The sequence below is a fragment of the Mustela lutreola genome, chromosome 2 (genome assembly GCF_030435805.1).
Source record: "Mustela lutreola isolate mMusLut2 chromosome 2, mMusLut2.pri, whole genome shotgun sequence".
In the NCBI taxonomy this organism is placed as follows: Eukaryota; Metazoa; Chordata; class Mammalia; order Carnivora; family Mustelidae; genus Mustela; species Mustela lutreola.
The window spans coordinates 6,593,471-6,614,774 of NC_081291.1; the positions used below are offsets into that span (position 1 = coordinate 6,593,471).

General features: G+C 40.6%; 2 protein-coding genes across 2 annotated transcripts; both read right to left on the reverse strand.

Moving 5' to 3' along the window:
• Positions 1-10,640: 10,640 nt before the first annotated feature.
• Positions 10,641-14,483, reverse strand: LOC131823084 (olfactory receptor 7G1-like). Its single transcript, XM_059159067.1, has 2 exons — positions 13,568-14,483; positions 10,641-10,690 (listed from the first exon to the last, which is right to left on the reverse strand). Exons 1-2 carry the CDS (start codon positions 14,481-14,483, stop codon positions 10,641-10,643), a joined length of 966 nt encoding a protein of 321 aa, XP_059015050.1.
• Positions 14,484-18,897: 4,414 nt separating this feature from the next.
• Positions 18,898-19,842, reverse strand: LOC131823481 (olfactory receptor 7G3-like). The gene has a single exon (XM_059159879.1). It carries the CDS (start codon positions 19,822-19,824, stop codon positions 18,898-18,900), a length of 927 nt encoding a protein of 308 aa, XP_059015862.1. The 5' UTR covers positions 19,825-19,842.
• Positions 19,843-21,304: the final 1,462 nt, after the last annotated feature.

Consider the following 21,304-nt stretch of genomic DNA (forward strand, 5'->3'; position numbering starts at 1 on the left):
GTTGTTGATGAATCTGATGAAAGGATGGAGTCAATCAAATGTGTGTTGTCTAAAAGAAAAGGACAAGCACCACTAGAGGAAAAACCATCTTGGGATGGGATGGAGACTAATAGGAAGGAATAAGAGATGGTGACTTCTGCATGTATATTATTGTTTCTTTAAAAATAATAAAAACCTGGGATGCCTACATGTCTCAGTTAAGTGTCTCCCCTCAGCTCAGGTCATGCTGGGGTCAGAGTCCCACATCAGGCTCCTTGCCCAGCAGGCAGCCTGCTTCTCCCTCTGTCTGCCTCTCCCCCTGCTGTGCTCTCTTTCTCTCTGACAAATAAAATAAATAAAAACCTTTAAAAAATAATAATAACCTGAAGCTGATATTGCAGAGAATCAACCATTGTTAAGTCTGAGGAGGGTTAACAGATAGTCATTTTTAAAAATTACCTTGTTTATGATGCTCTGTTTATTTAAAACATTCAGTAATTTTAGGGGTACCTGGGTGGCTCAGTCAGTTAAGCATCTCACTTCAGCTCAGGTCATAATCACAGAGTCCTGGAATTGAACCCAATATCAGGCTTTTCTCTCTCCGTCTCCCTCTGCCCCTTCCCTCTGCTCATGCTCACGCTCTCTCTCAAATGAATAAAATCTTTTTTTTAAAGATAAAAAAATAAACTGATATGCAGAATGTGAACAACTTATAATGCTTAATATCTTGATCAAACTTAGTTGTTTTTTTAAAAGATTTTATTTATTTATTTGACAGACAGAGATCACAAGTAGGCAGAGAGGCAGGCAGAGAGAGAGAAAGAGGAGGAAGCAGGCTCCCTGCTGAGCAGAGAGCTCCATGTGGGGCTTGATCCCAGAATCCTGGGATCACGACCCGAGCCGAAGGCAGAGGCCTCAACCCACTGAGCCACTCAGGCGCCCCAGACTTAGTTGTTATGTGGGTTTGGTCCACTCTAAGAAAATTCATCAATTAGTGTACCTTTCTTTGTGTATGTTATACTTCAACAATAATGTTTACTTCTGAAAAAGAAAAAACACATTTGGTAATTTTATAAAAAGAAACAGACTGGGAAGTCACCTGAAGATTCTCTCTGGGGGGCACTCGTTGGCACAGTCAGTTAAGCATCCAACTCTTGGTGTAAGCTCAGGTCATGAGCTCAGGGTTGTGAGATCCTGCCCTGCTTTGGGCTCCATACTCAGTGGGAGGTCTGCTTGAGATGCTCTCTCCCTCTAAAATAAATCAATAAATCTTTAAAAATAAAAAGATTGTCTGGATCTCTACAGACTTCAGAGTCAGACAACTGAGATAATACATAAATGTGTCAAGAAACAAGTTTTTCCAAACTTCCTGCCCTCTTACCACTACAAGATTATAAACAAATGCCAGAAAATTTTATAATGGTCGTGTTTTTTATACTTTATTTTTTAAAGATTTTATTCATTTATTTGAGAGAGAGCATAAGCACAGGGAGCAGCAGAGGGAGACAGAAGCAGGCTCTCCACTGAGCAAGGAGCCTGATGAAGGTTTCAATCCCAGAACTCTGGGATCATGACCTGAGCAGAAGGCAGAAGCTTAACAAACTGAGCCACCCAAGAACCCCAACACTCTTGTTTTTTAAAAGGCAAATTTGTACTCAGGAGGAAATGGTCCTGGTCATACAAGTGAATGAAAAGATATTAGTAAATGGGATGATGGCAAAAAGCGTAAGGAAACATATGAAAACAAGACAGGAGGGAGGACCATGTGTTACTTGGTTTCAATCACCTGGTATATGTGCTCTTTTCACAGCTGCCTCAGATGAACCTGTAGTAAGACATCTGCTCCCGTTTCCAAACACTGAGTAAAGGATATTAGGTTACCTGTTGGCATCAGACTGGAATAATGACTGACATTTCTGATGAACCTTATGGAATATCTGCTCTCAGAAAGGGCAGAGGGATTGAGTGAGATCCAGACGCCTGAGCAAGAAGGATTGCCTGTGGGAGGCGGCTTAGGTGTGTTACTTACTACTTTTCATGTTGAATGAGGTGGTCACAGCCAGATTGCAGTGTCTGTATCCCTAGAGGTTCAATTTCCAAAGCTCCTCATTAACTAAGAAATTTTTCTGTCACAGACATCCCAAGGCAGTGTAAATCCTTAAAGACCAGCACTCTATAGAACAGTGGAATTCAGGGTGGTCCTTTCTTGACCCTACAAGACCAGGTGTACCTCATGTACATTCAGGTCTGTTCATCTCCATTTCTTTTTTTTTTTTAATTTTTTATTTCTATTCAGCATAACAGTATTCATTATTTTTGCACCACACCCAGTGCTCCATGCAATCCGTGCCCTCTATAATACCCACCACCTGGTTCCCCCAACCTCCCACTCCCTGCCCCTTCAAAACCCTCAGATTGTTTTTCAGAGTCCATAGTCTCTCATGGTTCACCTCCCCTTCCAATTTCCCCCAACTCCTTTCTCCTCTCTAACTCCCCTTGTCCTCCATGCTATTTGTTATGCTCCACAAATAAGTGAAAACATATGATAATTGACTCTCTCTGTTTGACTTATTTTACTCAGCCTAATCTCTTCCAGTCCTGTCCATGTTGCTACAAAAGTTGGGTATTCGTCCTTTCTGATGGAGGCATATACACCATAGTGTATATGGACCACATCTTCCTTATCCATTCGTCCATTGAAGGGCATCTTGGTTCTTTCCATAGTTTCGTGACCGTGGCCATTGCTGCTATAAACATTGGGGTGCAGATGGCCCTTCTTTTCACGGCATCTGTATATTTGGGGTAAATACCCAGGAGTGCAATTGCAGGGTCATAGGGAAGCTCTATTTTTAATTTCTTGTTCATCTCCATTTCAAATAATTTGCAAATATAGATATACCATTCTTCTCTAACTAAATTTCAGTCTTCATTGTTTGGGTATTAATGAAGGGATTTCTATCCAATGAATGACATCAGTAAGTCTGATATCAATTCTAGTTGTGAAAATATAGTTTGTATATATTGATATAAATAATACAGGTAAAAATATAGCTGAGTTGTTATAAAATGGGAAACTCTCAAAGGTTTTTCTTCTGGGTGCCTGAATGGCTCAGTAGGTCAAGCCTCTGCCTTCAGTTCAGGTCATGATCTCAGAGTGCTGGGATTGAGCCCCACATTGGGCTCTCTGCTCATTGGGGAGCCTGCATCCCTCCTCTCTCTCTGCCTGCCTCTCTGCCTACTTGTGATACCCCTCTCTCTCTCTCTCTTTCTCTCTCTGTTAAATAAATAAATAAATAAATATTTTAAAAGAAAGTTTTTCTTCTAAGAATCACTGTTTCCTGAAGCTTAATCTTCACTGTGTATATTTACAAGTATATTTATAATTAGATTCTAATTTATCCTGCGTGACAATTTTGACTAGAGTCAATGCAGACTCTGTTACTTCTTTTTACATATTGTAACTATTTTTTCTTTTTTTTTTTCACAGTATTTTCAATTTACATATTTGTTCACTTTAGGGGACTGTGGGTTAAAATTATCCAAAGAACTCATATGAATCAGTAAGAAAAACATAAACCCAGTAGAAATACCAAAAACATATATTTAAAAGAAAGGGAAACTGAGACCTGAAACCATAAATATCCTAGAAGCAAGCACAGGCAGCAATTTCTCTGACATCAGCCACAGCAACATTTTCTAGTTAAATCTCCTAAGGCAGAGGAAACAAGTGAATCATTGAACATTGTATCAAAAACTAATGATGTACTATACCTTAGCTAACTGAATTTAAATAAATACAAAAAAGCAACATTAAACTATTGAAACTACATCAAAATGAAAAGTTTCTGCACAGCTAAGGAAACAGTCAAAAGAACAAAAAACAGCCTACTGAATGGGAGAAGATACATCTGATAAGGGATTAGTATCCAAAATATGCAAAGAACTTATACAACTCAACTAGAAAAAAAATCCAAAAAAAATAAAAAAATGGACAGAGGAGGGGCGCCTGGGTGGCTCAGTGGATTGAGCCGCTGCCTTCGGCTCAGGTCATGATCTCAGGGTCCTGGGATCAAGTCCCGCATCGGGCTCTCTGCTCAGCGGGGAGCCTGCTTCCCTCTCTTTCTCTCTGCCTGCCTCTCCATCTACTTGTGATTTCCCTCTGTCAAATAAATAAATAAAATCTTTAAAAAAAAAATGGACAGAGGAAATGAATAGACATTTCTCCAATGAAGACATACAGATGGACAACAGACAATGAAAAGATAATCAACATCTGATGATTAGTGATCATGAAGAAAATGCAAATCAAAACCACAATGAGATGTCACCTCACACACATCAGAATGACTTAACAATAAGCTATGCCAATTAATTAAAAAATACAAGGAACAGGTGTTCATAAGGATGTGGAGAAAATGGAAGCTTTACATATTGTTGGTGGGAATGCAAGCTGGTGCAGCCACTGTGGAAAACAATATGGAAGATTAATCAAAGAATTAAAAATGGAATTACCATATGGTCCAGTAATTCTACTACTGGGTATTTGCCCAAATCCAAAAATACTCATTCAAAAAGATTTTATATATATTTGATATTTATATATATATATATAAATTTGATATTTATATATATATATAAATTTGATATTTATATATATATATCCCTATGTTCATTACACCATTATTTACAATAGCCAGATTATGGAAGCAATCCAAGTGTCCATTCATAGATGGATGGATGGATAAAGAAGATGTGATATAGGGGCACCTGGGTGGCTCAGTAGGTTGGAGCCACTGCCTTAAGCTCAGGTCATGATCCCAGGGTCCTAGGATCAAGCCCCGCATCGGGGGTGGGGGTGGGGGGGGTCTCTGCTCAGCAGGGAGCCTGCTCAGAGAGTCTGCTTCCCCACTCCCCCGCTGCCTGCCTCTCTGCCTACTTGTGATCTCTGTCAAATAAATAGACATTATCTTTTTAAAGTATTTTTTTAAAAAAGAAGATATGGTATATGCATACAATGGAGTATTTCTCAGTCATAAAAAAGAATGAAATCTTCCCATTTGCAACAATATGGCAAGATTTGTCAGAGAAATGATTTCACATGATTTCACTGATAGGTAGAATTTAAGAAACAAAACAAATCATCAAAGAAAAAGAGAGACAGGGCACCAGGGTGGCTCAGTCAGTTAAGCGTCTGCCTTTGGCTCAGGTCATGATCCCAGGATTCTGGGATCAAGTCCCACATCAGGGACTCTGTTCTCCATCTCCCTCTACCTCTCCCCACCCTGCTCGTGCTCTCTTGCTTGCTCTATCTCAAATAAATACATACATAAGATCTTATCTAAAACAAAAGAGACCAAAAAAAAAAAAAAAAACCATACACCCCCCCGCCCACCAAAAAACATACTCTTACATACAGAGAATAAACTGCTGGTTACCAGAAGGAGGGTGTGTGGAGGGATGGGTAAAATAGGTGAGAGGGATGAAGAGTACATTTATCATCATGAGCACTGAGTAATGTATAAAACTGCTGAATCATTCTATTGTAGAGCAAAACTAATATAATATTAATTATACTGGATTGAAAAATGTTTAAATTTAAAAATGTTTAAATTAAAACTTTATAAATAATAAAAGAAAATGAAGATCTGAAGATGCCCAGCCACATAACAATAAGCTATGCCAATTAATAAATTATTTTTACTCCCACCAGGTTATCAGTATCCTTGAAAGTATACTGATGTGGTATAGATTATCAGGACCTTCTAACATGTGTTAACTGGCTCTCTTATTTCCATCAAGGGACATATATGAGAGTATTCCAACAGGTTATTCATAGTAACAGAAAACTACTTACAAACAAAATTTCCCTCAATATTGGACAGGATACCTATTTTGAAAACTCACCACATATCATGTAAAAATACAGAGGAATGGAAATAAGTTATTTATTTATATGCCCAACACGATTAAATATCAAAGTACAATAATGAGAAAAACAATTAAGATGAAAATGCATACATCATATTAAACTTCTAACAAGTTTGAAAATAGGCAGATTTATAAATTGAACAGGAATATGTATCAGATGATAAGAGGACGATGTTTAATTCTACTGCCAGTTTCAGAGGGCAAATATGATTAAATATTTGAAATTTCATAGAATTCAACCCAAAAGAAGAACTTCAAAGAAAATAAGTAAACGGGGCGCCTGGGTTGCTCAATTGGTTAAGCAGCTGCCTTCGGCTCAGGTCATGATCCCAGGGTCTTGGGATCAAGTCCCACATCCGGCTCCTTGGCTCCTTGCTCGGCAGGGAGCCTGCTTTTCCCTCTGCCTCTGCCTGCCTCTCTGCCTGTGCTCGCTCACTCGCTTTCTCCCCCTCTGTCTCTGACAAATAAATAAATAAATAAATAAATAAAGTCAAAAGTGTTTGCACCTAGAAGGAGGAGAGGGTAATGTAAGTGGCAGATCACACAGATAGGTCCTAGGGTGATGGCATTGTTCTTTTTAACCCCTGGGTAAGTGTAAATGTTCTTATTATGTGACTATTCTTTCAAATCTACAGGTAGATTTTATGTACTGTTAAGTATATACAACATTAAAAAGCAAAACTGAAGAAAGATCTTCCCTCTTCCTAACTGGGAATACATCCTCCCATAAGCTTTTTATTCTTTTCTTTTTTTTTTTTTAAGATTTTATTTAGTTATTTGAGGGAGAGGTAGAGAGAGCATGAGTGAAGGGATGCAGAGGGAGAGGGAGAAGCAGGCTCCTGGCTGAGCAGGGATCTCAATGCAGGGCTGGATCCCAGGACCTTGGAGTCACGCCCTGAGCTGAAAATAGACATTTAACTGACTAAACCACCCAGGCACCCCTCTTTCTATTTCTTTTTTTTTTTTTTTAATTAAAATGGGTCATGCTTTGAAAAAAAATCTCAAATTTAGTTCTGAGTGTAAAAATGAGTGCACAGGGATGCCTGGCTCAGTCCGGTAAGCCTTCAGCTCAGGTCATGGTCTCAGGGTCCTGAGATTGAGTCCCCCATATGGGGCTCCCAGTTCAGTAGGGAGTCTGCTTCTCCCTCTGCTCCTCCCCCCACTTGTGCTCTCTTGCTAGCAAGCTCTCTCAATTAATTAGATAAAATCTTAAAAAAAATTCCTCAACTCTATGGTCAAATAATCTTTGAAAAAACAGGAAAAAATATACAGTGGAAAAAAGACAGTCTCCTCAATAAATGGTGCTGGGGAAACTGGGCAGCTATATGTAGAAGAATGCAACTCGACCATTCTCTTACACTGATAAACTCAAAATGGATAAAAGACCTCAATGTGAGACAGGAATCCATCAGAAGCCTAGAGGAGAACATAGGCAGTAATCTCTTCGATATTAGCCACAGCAACTTCTTTCAAGATATGTCTCCAAAGGCAAAGGAAACAAAAGCCAAAATAAACTTCTGGGACTTCATCAAAATCCAAAGCTTCTGCATAGCAAAGGAAACAGTCAAGAAAACAAAGAGGCAACCCACAGAATGGGAGAAGATATTTGCAAATGACAGTACAGACAAAAGATTAATATCCAGGATCTATAATGAACTCCTCAAACTCAACACACACAAAACAGACAACATATCAAAAAATGGGCAGAAGATATGGACAGACATTTCTCCAATGAAGACATACAAATGTCTATCAGACACATGAAAAAATGTTCATCATCACTAGCCATCAGGGAGATTCAAATTAAAACCACATTGAGATATCACCTTACACCAGTTAGAATGGCCAAAATTAGCAAGACAGGAAACAACATGTGTTGGAGGGGATGTGGAGAAAGGGGAACCCTCTTCCACTGTTGGTGGGAATGCAAGTTGGTGCAGCCACTTTGGAGAACAGTGTGGAGATTCCTCAAGGACTTAAAAATAGAACTTCCCTATGACCCTGCCATTGCACTCCTGGGTATTTACCCCAAAGATCCAGATGTAGTGAAAAGAAGGGCCATCTGTACCCCAATGTTTATAGCAGCAATGGCCATGGTCGCCAAACTGTGGAAAGAACCAAGATGCCCTTCAAAAGACGAATGGATAAAGAAGATGTGGTCCATGGTCCATATACACTATGGAGTATTATGCCTCCATCAGAAAGGATGAATACCCAACTTGTGTGGCAACATGGACGGGACTGGAAGAGATTATGCTGAGTGAAATAAGTCAAGCAGAGAAGAGTCAATTATCATATGGTTTCACTTATTTGTGGAGCATAACAAATAGCATGGAGGACATGGGGAGATAGAGACGAGAAGGGAGTTGGGGGAAATTGGAAGGGGAGGTGAGCCATGAGAGACTATGGACTCTGAAAAACAATCTGAGGGGTTTGAAGGGGCAGGGGGGTAGGAGGTCGGGGTACCAGGTGGTGGGTATTATAGAGGGCACGTGTGGTGCAAAAATAATGAATACTGTTATGCTGAAAATAAAAAATAAATTTTAAAAAAAGACAAAAAAAAGAAGGGATTAAAAAAACATATTACATATTACATTTATATTAAAATAGATAATTTGGGGGAGCCTGGGTGGCTCAGAGGGTTAAGCCTCTGCCTTTGGCTCAGGTCCTGATCTCAGGGTCCAGGGATCAAGCCCCACATCGGGCTTTCAGCTCAGCGGGGAGCCTGCTTCCCCATCTCTCTCTCCCTACTTGTGATCTCTGTCAAATTAAATAAAACCTTTAAAAATGTTTAAAATACACAGTTTTATATATATGCCAAATGTGAATGAAATCTACTTTATCTCCATCCACTAAAATATGCATATGTATGCACTGACACCAATAAAAAGATGATATATCAGTTAAAAAAAAAAAAGTCCCTCAAATGTCTCCCCAGAGGTTCAAAGTCAGTCATTCTTGCTGGAGTCAGGGAAACCTCAGTGTGAACAAAGGTCTCAGGGGATTTACCTACGTGGCTGTGCTGTGAGCCTCAATGGAGGAATCTTCACACTACAGACACTACCAGTGCCAGGGCAGGGAGCTGTTTCTCAGATGTGATGCTGAAAATAAAACCATCCCTCAACGTCCAGTAACAACAGGTTCTCCAGCAACTCCGATTCTCCAGAGACCACCACTGTTTAATCCCCTCCCAGAAAAGGTGACTTTAATTTACAGACCTTGTTTTCTGCATTTATGGGGAAAGAAATGCTCCTAATAATGACAATTTCCCTTTTCTCTACTCTTACACTCAATATTTCCTTATCAAAAAACAAACAAAAAAAGCATTTCTCTGCAGAATAACTTTATAAAAAGACACACTTAGGGGCACCTGGGTGGCTCAGTGTGTTAAAGCCTCAGCCTTCGGCTCAGGTCATGATCCCAGGATACTGGGATCGATCCCCGCATTGGGCTCTCTGCTTGACAGGGAGCCTGCTTACCTTCCTCTCTGCCTACTTGTGGTCTCTGTATGTCAAATAAATAAATAAAATCTTAAAAAAATTAAAAAATAAAGACTCACTTAAAATATTTGCATTATAGCCCTAAGACTGCACCCAATGTCTATGACATTAATGATACAATTAATTTTATTCAATTATGTTTCCCCATATGTAGGAAACAGCAATAAAAGCTCAGATGAATTTTTATAAATAAACTAATGGAGGGCCCCTGGGTGGCTCAGTCAGTTCAACATCTGCCTTCAGCTCATATCGTGATCCCAGGGTCCTGAGATCTGCCCCCACCTCTGGCTCCCTGCTGAGCAGGGAGCCTGCTTCTCCCACTCCTGCTTTCCCTGCTTGTGTACTCTCTCTCTCTGTGTCATAGAATAAATAAAATCTTTAAAATAAATAAATAAATAACCAATGAGGTTTCTAAGCAAGTAAGATCAAACTTTGCCCTTTTTTAAAAAACTCAGACCAGAAAAGTCAATTGATAAATACAACAAAACAAATTGCTGACACCAGTGGTAAAAAATTTTGAGTTACAAGACTTAAGAATATATAGGCTGTGTAAGACATAAAAGAGAGGTGCCTGGGTGGCTCAGTTGCTTAAGCAGCCAACTCTTGGTTTCCATTCAGGTTGTTATCTCAGGGTCATGAGATCGAGCCCCACAGTGGGATCCCCATTCAGCAGAGAATCTGAGATTCTCTGTCCCTCCCCCTGCTCTCACGCAGAGGTGCATGCTCTCCCTCTCTCAAATAAATCAATCAATCTTTTTTTTTTTTTAAAGACCTGTAAGATATGGAACACAATGACAGCAGTTAAATCCTGTGGAATACTTGCTAGTTGTCAGGCTTATGGGGGTGGACTTCCCAGCAGGAGTTACATTCCATATGATCAGTAATCATTTTCCCAAAACCAAGAATTAGATTAAGTAGAATCCTATTCTCAGGGAATAGACTAAAGGGCATTTATTCTGCATGACTCAATGCAATGTCAAGTAACAACAAAGCCAGAGTTCAACAGTCAGATTTGTCTCTAGGTATCATATCAGGATAAGATGCCCATATCTGTCACAGCCATCTGTGTCCATGAGGGGAACCAGCCCAAGATAAACCCACCACACAGAAAAATAAGTAAGTTTACCTCTACATTCCCTACCTCTGAAGTAGTTATCAGGAATACATCATTCCTAAAATCAACAACACAAGAAACAAAAGGTGTTGGCAGGGATGTGGAGAAAAAAGAACCCCTCATGCACTTCTGGAGGGAAGGCAAACTGCTACAGCCACTGTGGAAAACAGTATGGAGGGTACTCAAGAAGTTAAAATAGAATTACCCCATGATCTGGTCATCACACTACTGGGTATTTACCCAAAATATACAAAAACATGAATTCAAAGGTATACATGTACTCCTATGTTTATTAAAGCATTATTTACAATAGCCAAATTATGGAAGCAGCCCAAGTGCCCTCTCATAGATGAATGGATAAAGAAGACATCATGTATATATATACATATTTATGTGTATATATATATATATGCATATATATACACACATCATGTATATATACATATATATACACTTACATCATGTATATGAATGAATAATATTCCACTGTGTATGTATAATATTCATTATATATCTATGTATAACATATATAAGCAGACATACAAAATGGACTATTATTCAGCCATAAAGAGAAATGGAATTTTGCCATTTATAACAACATGAATGGAGCTAGAGAGTATAACACTAAGTGAAGCCAGTCAGAGAAAGACAAATACTGTATGATTTAACTTATATGTGGAATTTAAGAAACAAGACCAATAAGCAAAAGAGGAAAAAAAGAGATAGAGGCCACCCAAGAAACAGACTAACTTTAGAGAATAAACTGATGGTTATCAGAGGGGAAGTGGGTGGGTGAAATAGGAGATTGGAGTTAAGGAGGGCACTTTTTATGACCACTGGGTGTTGTATGGAAGCATTGAATCATGATATTGTACACCTGAAACTAACAGAACACTGTGTGTTACCTACCTGGAATTAAAATCAGAACTTTAAAAAAAAAAAGAATTTAACAATCTTTATTGTTCATGTCCATTAGAGCCAGGGTTAATTTCTTTTAGCAGAAACAAAGATTTTTTCACTAATTAAGATAAATTGTTTCACCATCATCTCAAACTATTACAGTAGAGTAGATGCTGATAGTGCCTTTGCAGAGACACGGTCTACCAGTGACCACTCTTGTAAACTACCAAATTAGGTGTAAAAGATCTGCTTTTCCCATGTTTCATAGTAAGCTTACTTTAGAACTGCATGTATGGAATTGGCAGTATTATGTCTCTGTGACTACAGACTTACTTGGTTCCTCTTCACGATCCACCCAAATTCTTTATTTTTCTTCTTCCTGGAATATCCCCCCAAAATCACTGTATGCCCTCCCTCAGGTTCAGCTCTCTGGACCTGACCAAAGAAACTGAGCTTGATAATGGAATTTGTTTCTGAAACATCACAGAGCCATTCAAAGAACAATTCAAGTTGTTCAACATAGTATTAGAAGTCCTAGCAACAGCAATCAGACAACAAAAAGAAATAAAAGGTATCCAAATTGGTAATGAAGAAGTCAAACTTCTCTCTTCGCAGATGACATGATTCTTTATATGGAAAACCCAAAAGACTCCACCCCCAAACTACTAGAACTCATACAACAATTCAGCAACGTGGCAGGATACAAAGTCAATGTGCAGAAATCACTGGCTTTCTTATACACTAATAATGAAAATACAGAAAGGGAAATTAGAGAATCGATTCCATTTACTCTAGCACCAAGAACCATAAGATACCTGGGAATAAACCTAACCAAAGAGGTAAAGGATCTGTACTTGAGGAACTACAGAACACTCATGAAGGAAATTGAAGAAGACACAAAAAGATGGAAGATCATTCCATGCTCTTGGATCGGAAGAATAAACATTGTTAAAATGTCTATACTGCCTAGAGCAATCTATACTTTTAATACCATTCCGATCAAAATTCCACCAGTATTCTTCAAAGAGCTGGAGCAAATAATCCAGAAATTTGTATGGAATCAGAAGAGACCCCGAATCACTAAGGAAATGTTGAAAAACAAAAATAAAACTGGGGGCATCACGTTACCTGGTTTCAAGCTTTATCACAAAGCTGTGGTCACTAAGAGAGCATGGTACTGGCATAAAAACAGACACATAGACCAGTGGAACAGAGTAGAGACCCCAGATATGGACCCTCAACTCTATGGTCAACTAATCTTCGACAAAACAGGAAAAAATATACAGTGGAAAAAAAGACAGTCTCCTCAATAAATAGTGCTGGGAAAACTGGGCAGCTATATGTAGAAGAATGCAACTCGACCATTCTCTTACACCGTACACAAAGATAAACTCAAAATGGATAAAAGACCTCAACATGAGACAGGAATCCATCAGAATCCTAGAGAAGAACATAGGCAGCAATCTCTTCGATATCAGCCACAGCAACTTCTTTCAAGATATGTCTCCAAAGGCAAAGGAAACAAAAGCGAAAATAAACTTTTGGGACTTCATAAAAATCAAAAGCTTCTGTACAGCAAAGGAAACAGTCAAAAAAACAAAGAAATGGGCAGAAGCCTAGAGGAGAACATAGGCAGTAATCTCTTCGATATCAGCCACAGCAACTTCTTTCAAGATATGTCTCCAAAGGCAAAGGAAACAAAAGCCAAAATAAACTTCTGGGACTTCATCAAAATCCAAAGCTTCTGCACAGCAAAGGAAACAGTCAAGAAAACAAAGAGGCAACCCACGGAATGGGAGAAGATATTTGCAAATGACAGTACAGACAAAAGGTTGATATCCAGGATCTATAATGAACTCCTCAAACTCAACACACACAAAACAGGAAATCATATTTTAAAAATGGGCAGAAGATATGAACAGAGACTTCTCCAATAAAGACATATAAATGGCTATCAGACACATGAAAAAATGTTCAAGTTTCAACCCAAAGTTAAGATGAACTTACCCAGTAAGTTCTCTAATCATTCTAGAACTTGGTGATGCAAGAATCAGACATTCTGGCTCACCCAGTATTTCTGTCACTTTGATTCATTCTAGAAACCCCAGTCCATTCAGATGACACAGTCACAGAAGAGGTGTTCTATTTATGAGTTTCCTCAAGGCTCCCTTCATGTCCCTGTTCCCCAAGCTGTAGATGAAGGGCTTCATCATTTGAGGGACAACAGTGTACATCATTGAAACCACTGCAGTGTTTCTGGAAGAGTTAGTAAGAGAAGAACTAATGTATACCCCAAAAGCTGTCCCATAGAACAAAGATACAACTGACAGGTGAGACCCACAGGTGGAAAAAGCTTTATACTTTCCACCTGCTGATGGCATTCTCAAAACAGAGGACACTATCTGAGTGTAAGAGAAAATGATTCCACACAGAGGAATACCACCAAATATGCTCGTTGCAAAATATATCAGGATGTTATTGATGAGGGTATCAGAACATGCAATGTTGATCACCTGAACAACTTCACAGAAGAAGAGAGGGATTTCAAGGTCTGTGCAGAAAGTCAGTTGCAACAACATCAGGCTGTGCATCAGGGCATCCACAATGCTAATAAACAAGGAGAGAAGTATGAAGAGGCCACAGAGGTGGGAGTTCATAATGACTGTGTACCTTAGTGGATAACAAATGGCCACATAGCGGTCATAAGCCATTACTGAAAGAATACAGCTATCCAAACTTGCAAAAACCAGGACAAAGCAGACCTGTGTGAGGCAGCCTGTGTAAGTGATGCTCTGGTTCTGTGTTTGGATGTTCACCAGCATCTTTGGGACTGTCGTTGTGCTTAAGCAGATGTCAGTAAAGGACAGGTTGGAGAGGAAGAAGTACATGGGGGTGTGGAGGTGGGAGTCCGAGATGTCAGCCAGGATGATGAGCAGGTTTCCCAGGATGGTGACCAGGTACATGGACATGAACAGGCTGAAGATGAGGGGCTGCAGTTCTGGATCCTCTGTCACTTCCAGGAGAAGAAATTCTAAAATATCTGTTTCATTTCTGGGTTCCATATTGTTGATGAATCTGATTGTAATGATTATGGCAACAAGACAATGAAATGTCAGCCTCTAGGCAAGCAGCAGGAGTATCACCAAGCACAAGCACCTTGTTGGGAAAGGAAAATGTCCAATGGAGAGATGCCTTCTCTTTGCATATTATTTTGTTATTTTGAAAAAAGATCTAAAGTGAATAAAGCAGTGAGTCAAGATTTGTTAATTCTGGAAAGGGTTGAGGAATCATCATTTTTAAAATTAGACTATTCTTTAATTTGGTAACTTCACTAGAAAAAATGGGTAGTGAGATTGTCTGGATCTCCACTCCCTTCTGCAGATACCTCACAGCCTGGCAACAGAGATAATACAACAGTATGTTAAAAACCCACAACTGGAAGATACAGGGAAACTGCCCAAGCCAACTCCCAGAAACCAGTAGAAAGACTGAGCAAACGTTGTTATATAATAACAATCATCCTATTTGCAAATGCACATGTTCCTGCTGAGAAGGAAAAATGTCTTTCTCACAGAAAGAAAAAAAAAAAAACTGACAGAATGATAACTATTTGGGGACTGGAGGAAAGGTTCAAGGAAATAAGTCAAGAAAATAGAAGACAGGCAGGAAGCAAATGGATGTCTTGATTCCACATGTACTCCTCACAATTTCTGCTGGATAAACTTGTAGTAAAATATATGCCCTCATTTCCAAACATTAACTAAGGGACATCAGGTTACCTAGATGACATCACTGTGGAATGATACAGGACATCTCTGCTAGATGCTGGATAATGGAGACTGGTGCTCCACCTACAGAAAGAAGAAAGGGAGGGAGTGAAGCATCAGGCTCCTCAGCAAGAGAGATCATCATCAGGGTGAGGCACAGATATGCTATTTCTTTCCTGGGGCAGGGCTGTTGAGCGAGTCTGTCACAATTTATAGTCTCTGTACCTCTGGAGAATCAATATCCAAAGCTCTTCATTAACTGAACAATTATATCTTCATTCTGATCCCAGGGTGGTGCAAATTCTTTTCAGACTAAAGCAGCAGAATTGAGGAATTCAAGATGGTTGATACCCTGATGCAATGAGTCCATCACCACTTATCTCTCCACCTGTTTCTGCTCACATCTTCTATTTCACATACATTGCAGATGTGGACATGCCCTCCTTTGGAATCTCTATGTAATCAGTGATATCAGGAAGCCTGATGGTAATTGTAGGTGTGAAATTATGTATTTATATTTCAGCCATTAGAAGGAATGAAATTCTGACAGGTGCCACCACATGGATGAACCTTAAAAACTTATGCTCAGTGAAGTGAGCAGATGAAAAAGAACAAATATTGTATAATTTTAGTTTAAGGAGCCTAGAATAGGCACATGAACACTGTTACCAGGGGAGGGAAGAAAGGAATAATTTTTTAGCGTCCCAGAATACCCTAACAACTGTATCTGTGCTAATAAAATCATGTTCCTATTGGTAGGGTGAGCAAGATCACATCTGGAAATATTTACTGAAAGTTTATGTGCCCTGCTCTTTCTTTCCTTGTTATAATGAAAGAACAATTCTGAATTTCATTGAATCAGTAGCTTGTTTTATTAGCTCATTTTTGAGGTGCTTGAATTTCTTAGTCCTTATCTTTTAGATTGTACTTATTCTCATAAAAAATGCTTGATTTCAGCGAAAACAGACAAAAAAAAAAAAAAAGAAATGCCTGACTTTGAGGTGTCTGGGTGGCTCAGTTTGTCGGGTCCCCAATGTTGGGTCCCCTAAAAATAGGTCCATGGTCAAAAGAGTGAGACTGATACAAAGTGAAGGTCAAGTAAAGCTTTATTTTGTGCCAAGTATCAAGAATCAAACCAGCCATCACATAGACTGGTCAGGGCTGCCCCTTACAGAGAGGGTGACCCCTCCCTGCCTCACAGACTAACTTTTATAGAACAAAGGCCATGCGGTTGGGCCTGGCCACACACTGGTGGTGAATGAGATAGTAACACACAGAGAAAGCTACACAGTCATGCTAGGTCACATGCGGGTGGCCAACTGAATTACAATTCATCCCATAGTAGCTATTTGAATTGGCCTAGCACCTTAGTCAGAATTGGCGCCCAAAAGTTGGGGCACACTCTCCTTGGTAGCTAGGGGGACAGTATGCACGCTTTACTGATTGGATGTCTCCACCTGACCCAACTCATCCCTGCATTCGGTCTGTTATCTGGGGGGGAGGGGGGGGGCAGCGTCATAAACAACAAAATGCATAAACAACAAAATGGCTGTTCAACCAAGGTGGGGCCACTCTGGCTAAATAGGCCCTTACAAGTTAAGTTTCCAACCCTTGATTTCTGCTCAGTCATGATCTTGGCTGGGATCATGAGACTGAGCCCTGTGTGGGCATCTGGGCTCAGCTGGAGTCTGCCTGAAATTTTCCATCTCTCTCTGCCCCTCCCCCACTTGTGTGAACACTCACATGCTCTCTCTCTTTCTCTAAAAATAAATAAATCTTAAAGAAATGCTTAACTTTGGGACGCCTGGGTGGCTCAGTTGGTTAAGCGGCTGCCTTCGGCTCAGGTCATGATCCCAGCGTCCTGGGATTGAGTCCCACATCGGGATCCCTGCTCAGCGGGGGGCCTGCTTCTCCCTCTGCCTCTGCCTACCACTCTGTCTGCCTGTGCTCACTCTCTCTGACAAATAAATAAATAAAATCTTAAAAAAAAAAATGAAATGCTTAACTTCTCTGAAGTAATAAAATTGTTTCCCTATTTGGTCTTCAGAAATATTTAATCACTGATTCTTGTATCTAAAGCTTTGGTACATTGGAATGAATTTTTTTGAATTTTTATATTGTAGTAAATATATATAACATTATACGGGCCTATTTAGCCAGACCGATGCCATCCGGTTAAACAGTGATTTTGTTGTTTATGCAGTAAAACTTAAACTGACCCCCCCACCCCCACCCCCCCACCCCCCCACCCCACCATGGAACTTACTTAAAAGCAAGTCTGGGAAACCAGTCCCAGGTAACAAAGCCCGAATACAAGGGTGGGTCAGGTCAGGTGGAGATAACAGCCCAAATGCAGAAGCTGAGAGGATCAGGTGAAGACATCCAATCAGTAGAGTGCACATACTGTCTCCCTAGCTACCAAGGAGTGTGGGTGCCACCTTTTGGGTGCCAATTCTGACCAAGGTGACAGGCTCATTCAAGTATCTACTAGGGTAAATTGTAATTCACTTGGTCACTCATGTGTGACCTAGTATGACTGTGCAGCTTTCTCTGTGTGTTGCAATCTCATTGGTCACCTGTGTGTGGCCAGGCCCAACCACATCGCCTTTGCTCTATAAAAGTTAGTTGGTATGGCAGGGAGGGGTCACCTCTTTGTAAGAGATGGCCCTGACCAGTCAGTTTGATTCTGGATGTTTGGCACAAAATAAAAGCTTTGCTTGACCTTCACTTTGTATCAGTCTCGTTCCTTTGATCAGGGACCCATTATTGGGGGACCTAACAAACATAAAATTTACTATTTCAGCCATTTTAAGTGTACAATGCTGTGGCATTAAGAACACTCACAATGTTGGAGGACCATCATCACTATCCATTTCCTGAATATTTTTATCATCCCAAACAGAAACTGTACCTATTAAATGATAACTTTTTCTCCAACCAGATTTCAGAAGGAACCTAACACCTTGCCATACAGCTGATTTCAGACTTCTGACCTTCAGAGTGCAACAGAATACATTTGTGTTGTTTTAAGTGGCTAACTTTGTAACATATTACAATGACAATGGGAAACGAATATAGGACACATAGTTCAATTTGGGCTAATGATAACAACAATGCTTTCTGGATGTCTCCTCGGAAATATTATGGCTGGTTTGCAAGGAAGCTCAAGGAGAGGCTTATCAGGTTATGTTTCTGACTTTGAAAGGCCTCTGCACTGGAGCAGGCATCAGTGACCACCAGGAGACTAGCCCTAATAGGAAAACATCACCAGATGGCAGAGTAAAATGCACTCCCCTGGTTTTGTGCCTGGACCTAAGCAATCCCTGAAGTTTTTGTTAGGACAGATCATTGTTTTTATCATTTGACCCTACTGGATCTGAGAATCTTGCCTTATTACAGCTGAAGTCATGCATCCTCACTAACAGAGTTTAAGCTTCTGAAATCTACCCAAAATATAAACTAATATAATCACATCAATTTTATAGATGAGGAAACTGAGTTTAGAGTTGAAATAAATTGTCAAAGACCACAAAGCTATGTTTTAGTGGAGGTAGGATTCAAACACAGCTGGTCTGATTTCAAAATTCTTACCCTTAACTGTTAGATCTCTGGCTTTATATATTCAAAGTCAGTCAGGCTGTCTGGATTATTTCTCTCTGTCAAATTCCAACAGTGTAAGCCCAAAGCAGCTGACACATTAATGAAAAGATTATATTCTAGAGGTAAGTTTCCTCAAAGCCCCCATCATGTCCTTGTTCCTCAGACTATAGATAAAGGGATTCATCATGGGGGTGACCACAGTGTACATCACTGATACTATTGCACTCTTCCTCGAGGACTGTGTAGCTGCAGAACTAAGGTAAACCCCAAAACCTGTACCATAAAACAAGGAAATAACTATTAAGTGTGACCCACAGATGGAAAATGCCTTATACTTTCCACCAGCTGATGGGATTTTCAGGACAGAGGAGACAATTCGAGTGTAAGAGATAATTATACCAGAGAGAGGAATAACACCCAAAAGGCTGGTCACTAAATACACAAGAATGTTATTGATGAGGATATCGGAACAGGCAAGCTTGAGAATATGAGCTAATTCACAGAAAAAGTGGGAAATTTCCAGATCTGTGCAGAAGGAAAGCCGCAGCACCATCAAAGTGTGGAGAAGGGCATCCAGAACACTAATAAGGAAGGACAGCAGAACAAGCAGCCTACAGAGTTTGGGGTTCACAATGATATTGTACCTCAGTGGGTGACAGATGGCCACAAATCGATCAAAGGCCATCATGACAAGAATTCCATTTTCCAACCCGGCGAAAGTCAGGACAAAGCAGATTTGGGTGAGGCAGCCTGCGTAACTGATGGATTTGCTCCGTGTCTGGATGTTCACCAGCATCTTGGGGATCGTTGTGGTGGTAAAACAGATGTCAACAAAAGCCAGATTAGAGAGGAAGAAGTACATGGGGGTGTGAAGGTGGGTGTCATACATAATGGCCAGGATGATGAGGAGATTCCCAACCACAGAGACCAGATACACAGACAAGAACAGGCAGAACAGGAGAGGCTGTAGCCCTGGATCTTCTGACAGTCCCAGGAGGAAGAATTCTAGAGTATCTGAGAGATTTCCGGATTTCATGTTGTTGAAGTGTCTGATAGAAAAGTTGGAAATGACAAGAAAACAAATCTTAAGAGAAACTTTCTCAAACATGCCTATCTTTTCTCCTGCTTCCCTCTCTCCCCTTTTTAAACCTCCTTTTCCTGTTTTGTTTCCCTCAACACTCCCAGCTATACCATCCTGTCCCAAGTTTTTTTTTTTTCTATCAATCCTTTGTGAAGTAGATGTACTTAATAAGAAAATAGGAATGACATATTGCCCTGTTACAATGGCTGGGTGGTTAAGTGTCTGCCTTTAGCTCAGGTCATAATTCCAAAATCCCAAAATCAAGCCCTAAGTTGGGTTGCCTGCTCAGCGGGGAGTCTGATTCTCCTTCCCCTCAGCTTCTCCCCTGTTCCTGCTCTCTCTCTCTCATTTACTCTCTCAAATAATTAAGTAAAATTTAAAAAAAGAGAGAGAGATGGAAGGAGAAGCAAGAGGGTGAGGAGTAGGAGACTAAAATATCATCAGGTCCCAGGAGTTCAGCTAGATAGTAATCAAACCATTTTGAACACCTACAAACTCAACAGAGGATAAATAATAAGAGCAACAATTCTAGAAACAGAAAATCGATCACTTTCTGGAAGGTGAGACATGCAGAGAAGTGAATCCAAAGCAACAAGAAGAGACCACAGAGGGGAGAGGCCAGATCCCATCAAGTGAGAGAGCAGCAGAGCACAAAACCAGAACTCTTAGAAGTCTGCTCCACTGAGGGATGTCACTCCAGAGGCTAAGCGGGGGATGGAGCCCTCATGGGGACAGTGAGGGGACAGTGTGGTCTCAGGACAGGGTTACAGAAAGACCAGGGATGTCTGAGGGTGACAGAGCCCACAGGCATCAGAGTGGGGGAAGCCAGCTGTAGATACAGAGCCAAGGAGGGCACTCTCAGCTCGGGGTTACCTTAAAAAACCATGATCGAGGCACAGCCAGGCCACTAATCTATGAGCAGGGACGCCGGAAGTGGCAGATCTGGGGAGACTCATCTTCCTCCTCTGGGGGGAGCAGCAGGGGAGCACAGAACAGGAATATGCTGGGTTTGGAGACTCCAAACAGGGCCGTGTGACAGAGACAGAAACGTTCAGTCACAGGCCAGGTGAGCTCAGAGCATGGCCGGAGACCAGGGAGACAGGAGAGATTGACTGCTTTTCTCTGAGGGTGCACTGAGTAGGGGGGCCCTGAGCTCTCGGCTCCTACAGGGCTGGAGACTGGGAGGCCTCCATCTTCACTCCCATTCTCCAAAGCTCTATGGAAATCATTCAGGGAACAAAAGCTTCCAAGAGCGAACCCAAGCAGATTGCTTAGCTTGGCCCCTGGCAAGGATGGTGCAATTCCACCTCCAGTAAAGACATTTAAGAATTACTGCAATAGGCCCCTCCCCCCCAGAAAAGCAGGAAAAACATCCAGCCAAGACAAAGTTCATGGATCAATGAGAATTGCCAAATTCCAGAGCAAAAGGAAAGCA

Bases quoted from the DNA above. Each gene is read 5' to 3' on its own strand.
- LOC131823084 (XM_059159067.1), bottom strand. From the start codon at position 14,483: ATGGAACCCAGAAATGAAACAGATATTTTAGAATTTCTTCTCCTGGAA. The intron at 10,691-13,567 runs ATAGAACACCTC...TACCCTCCATAC, and splicing joins AGCCTTGAGGAAACTCATAA to TGTTTTCCACAGTGGCTGTA.
- LOC131823481 (XM_059159879.1), bottom strand. From the start codon at position 19,824: ATGAAATCCGGAAATCTCTCAGATACTCTAGAATTCTTCCTCCTGGGA.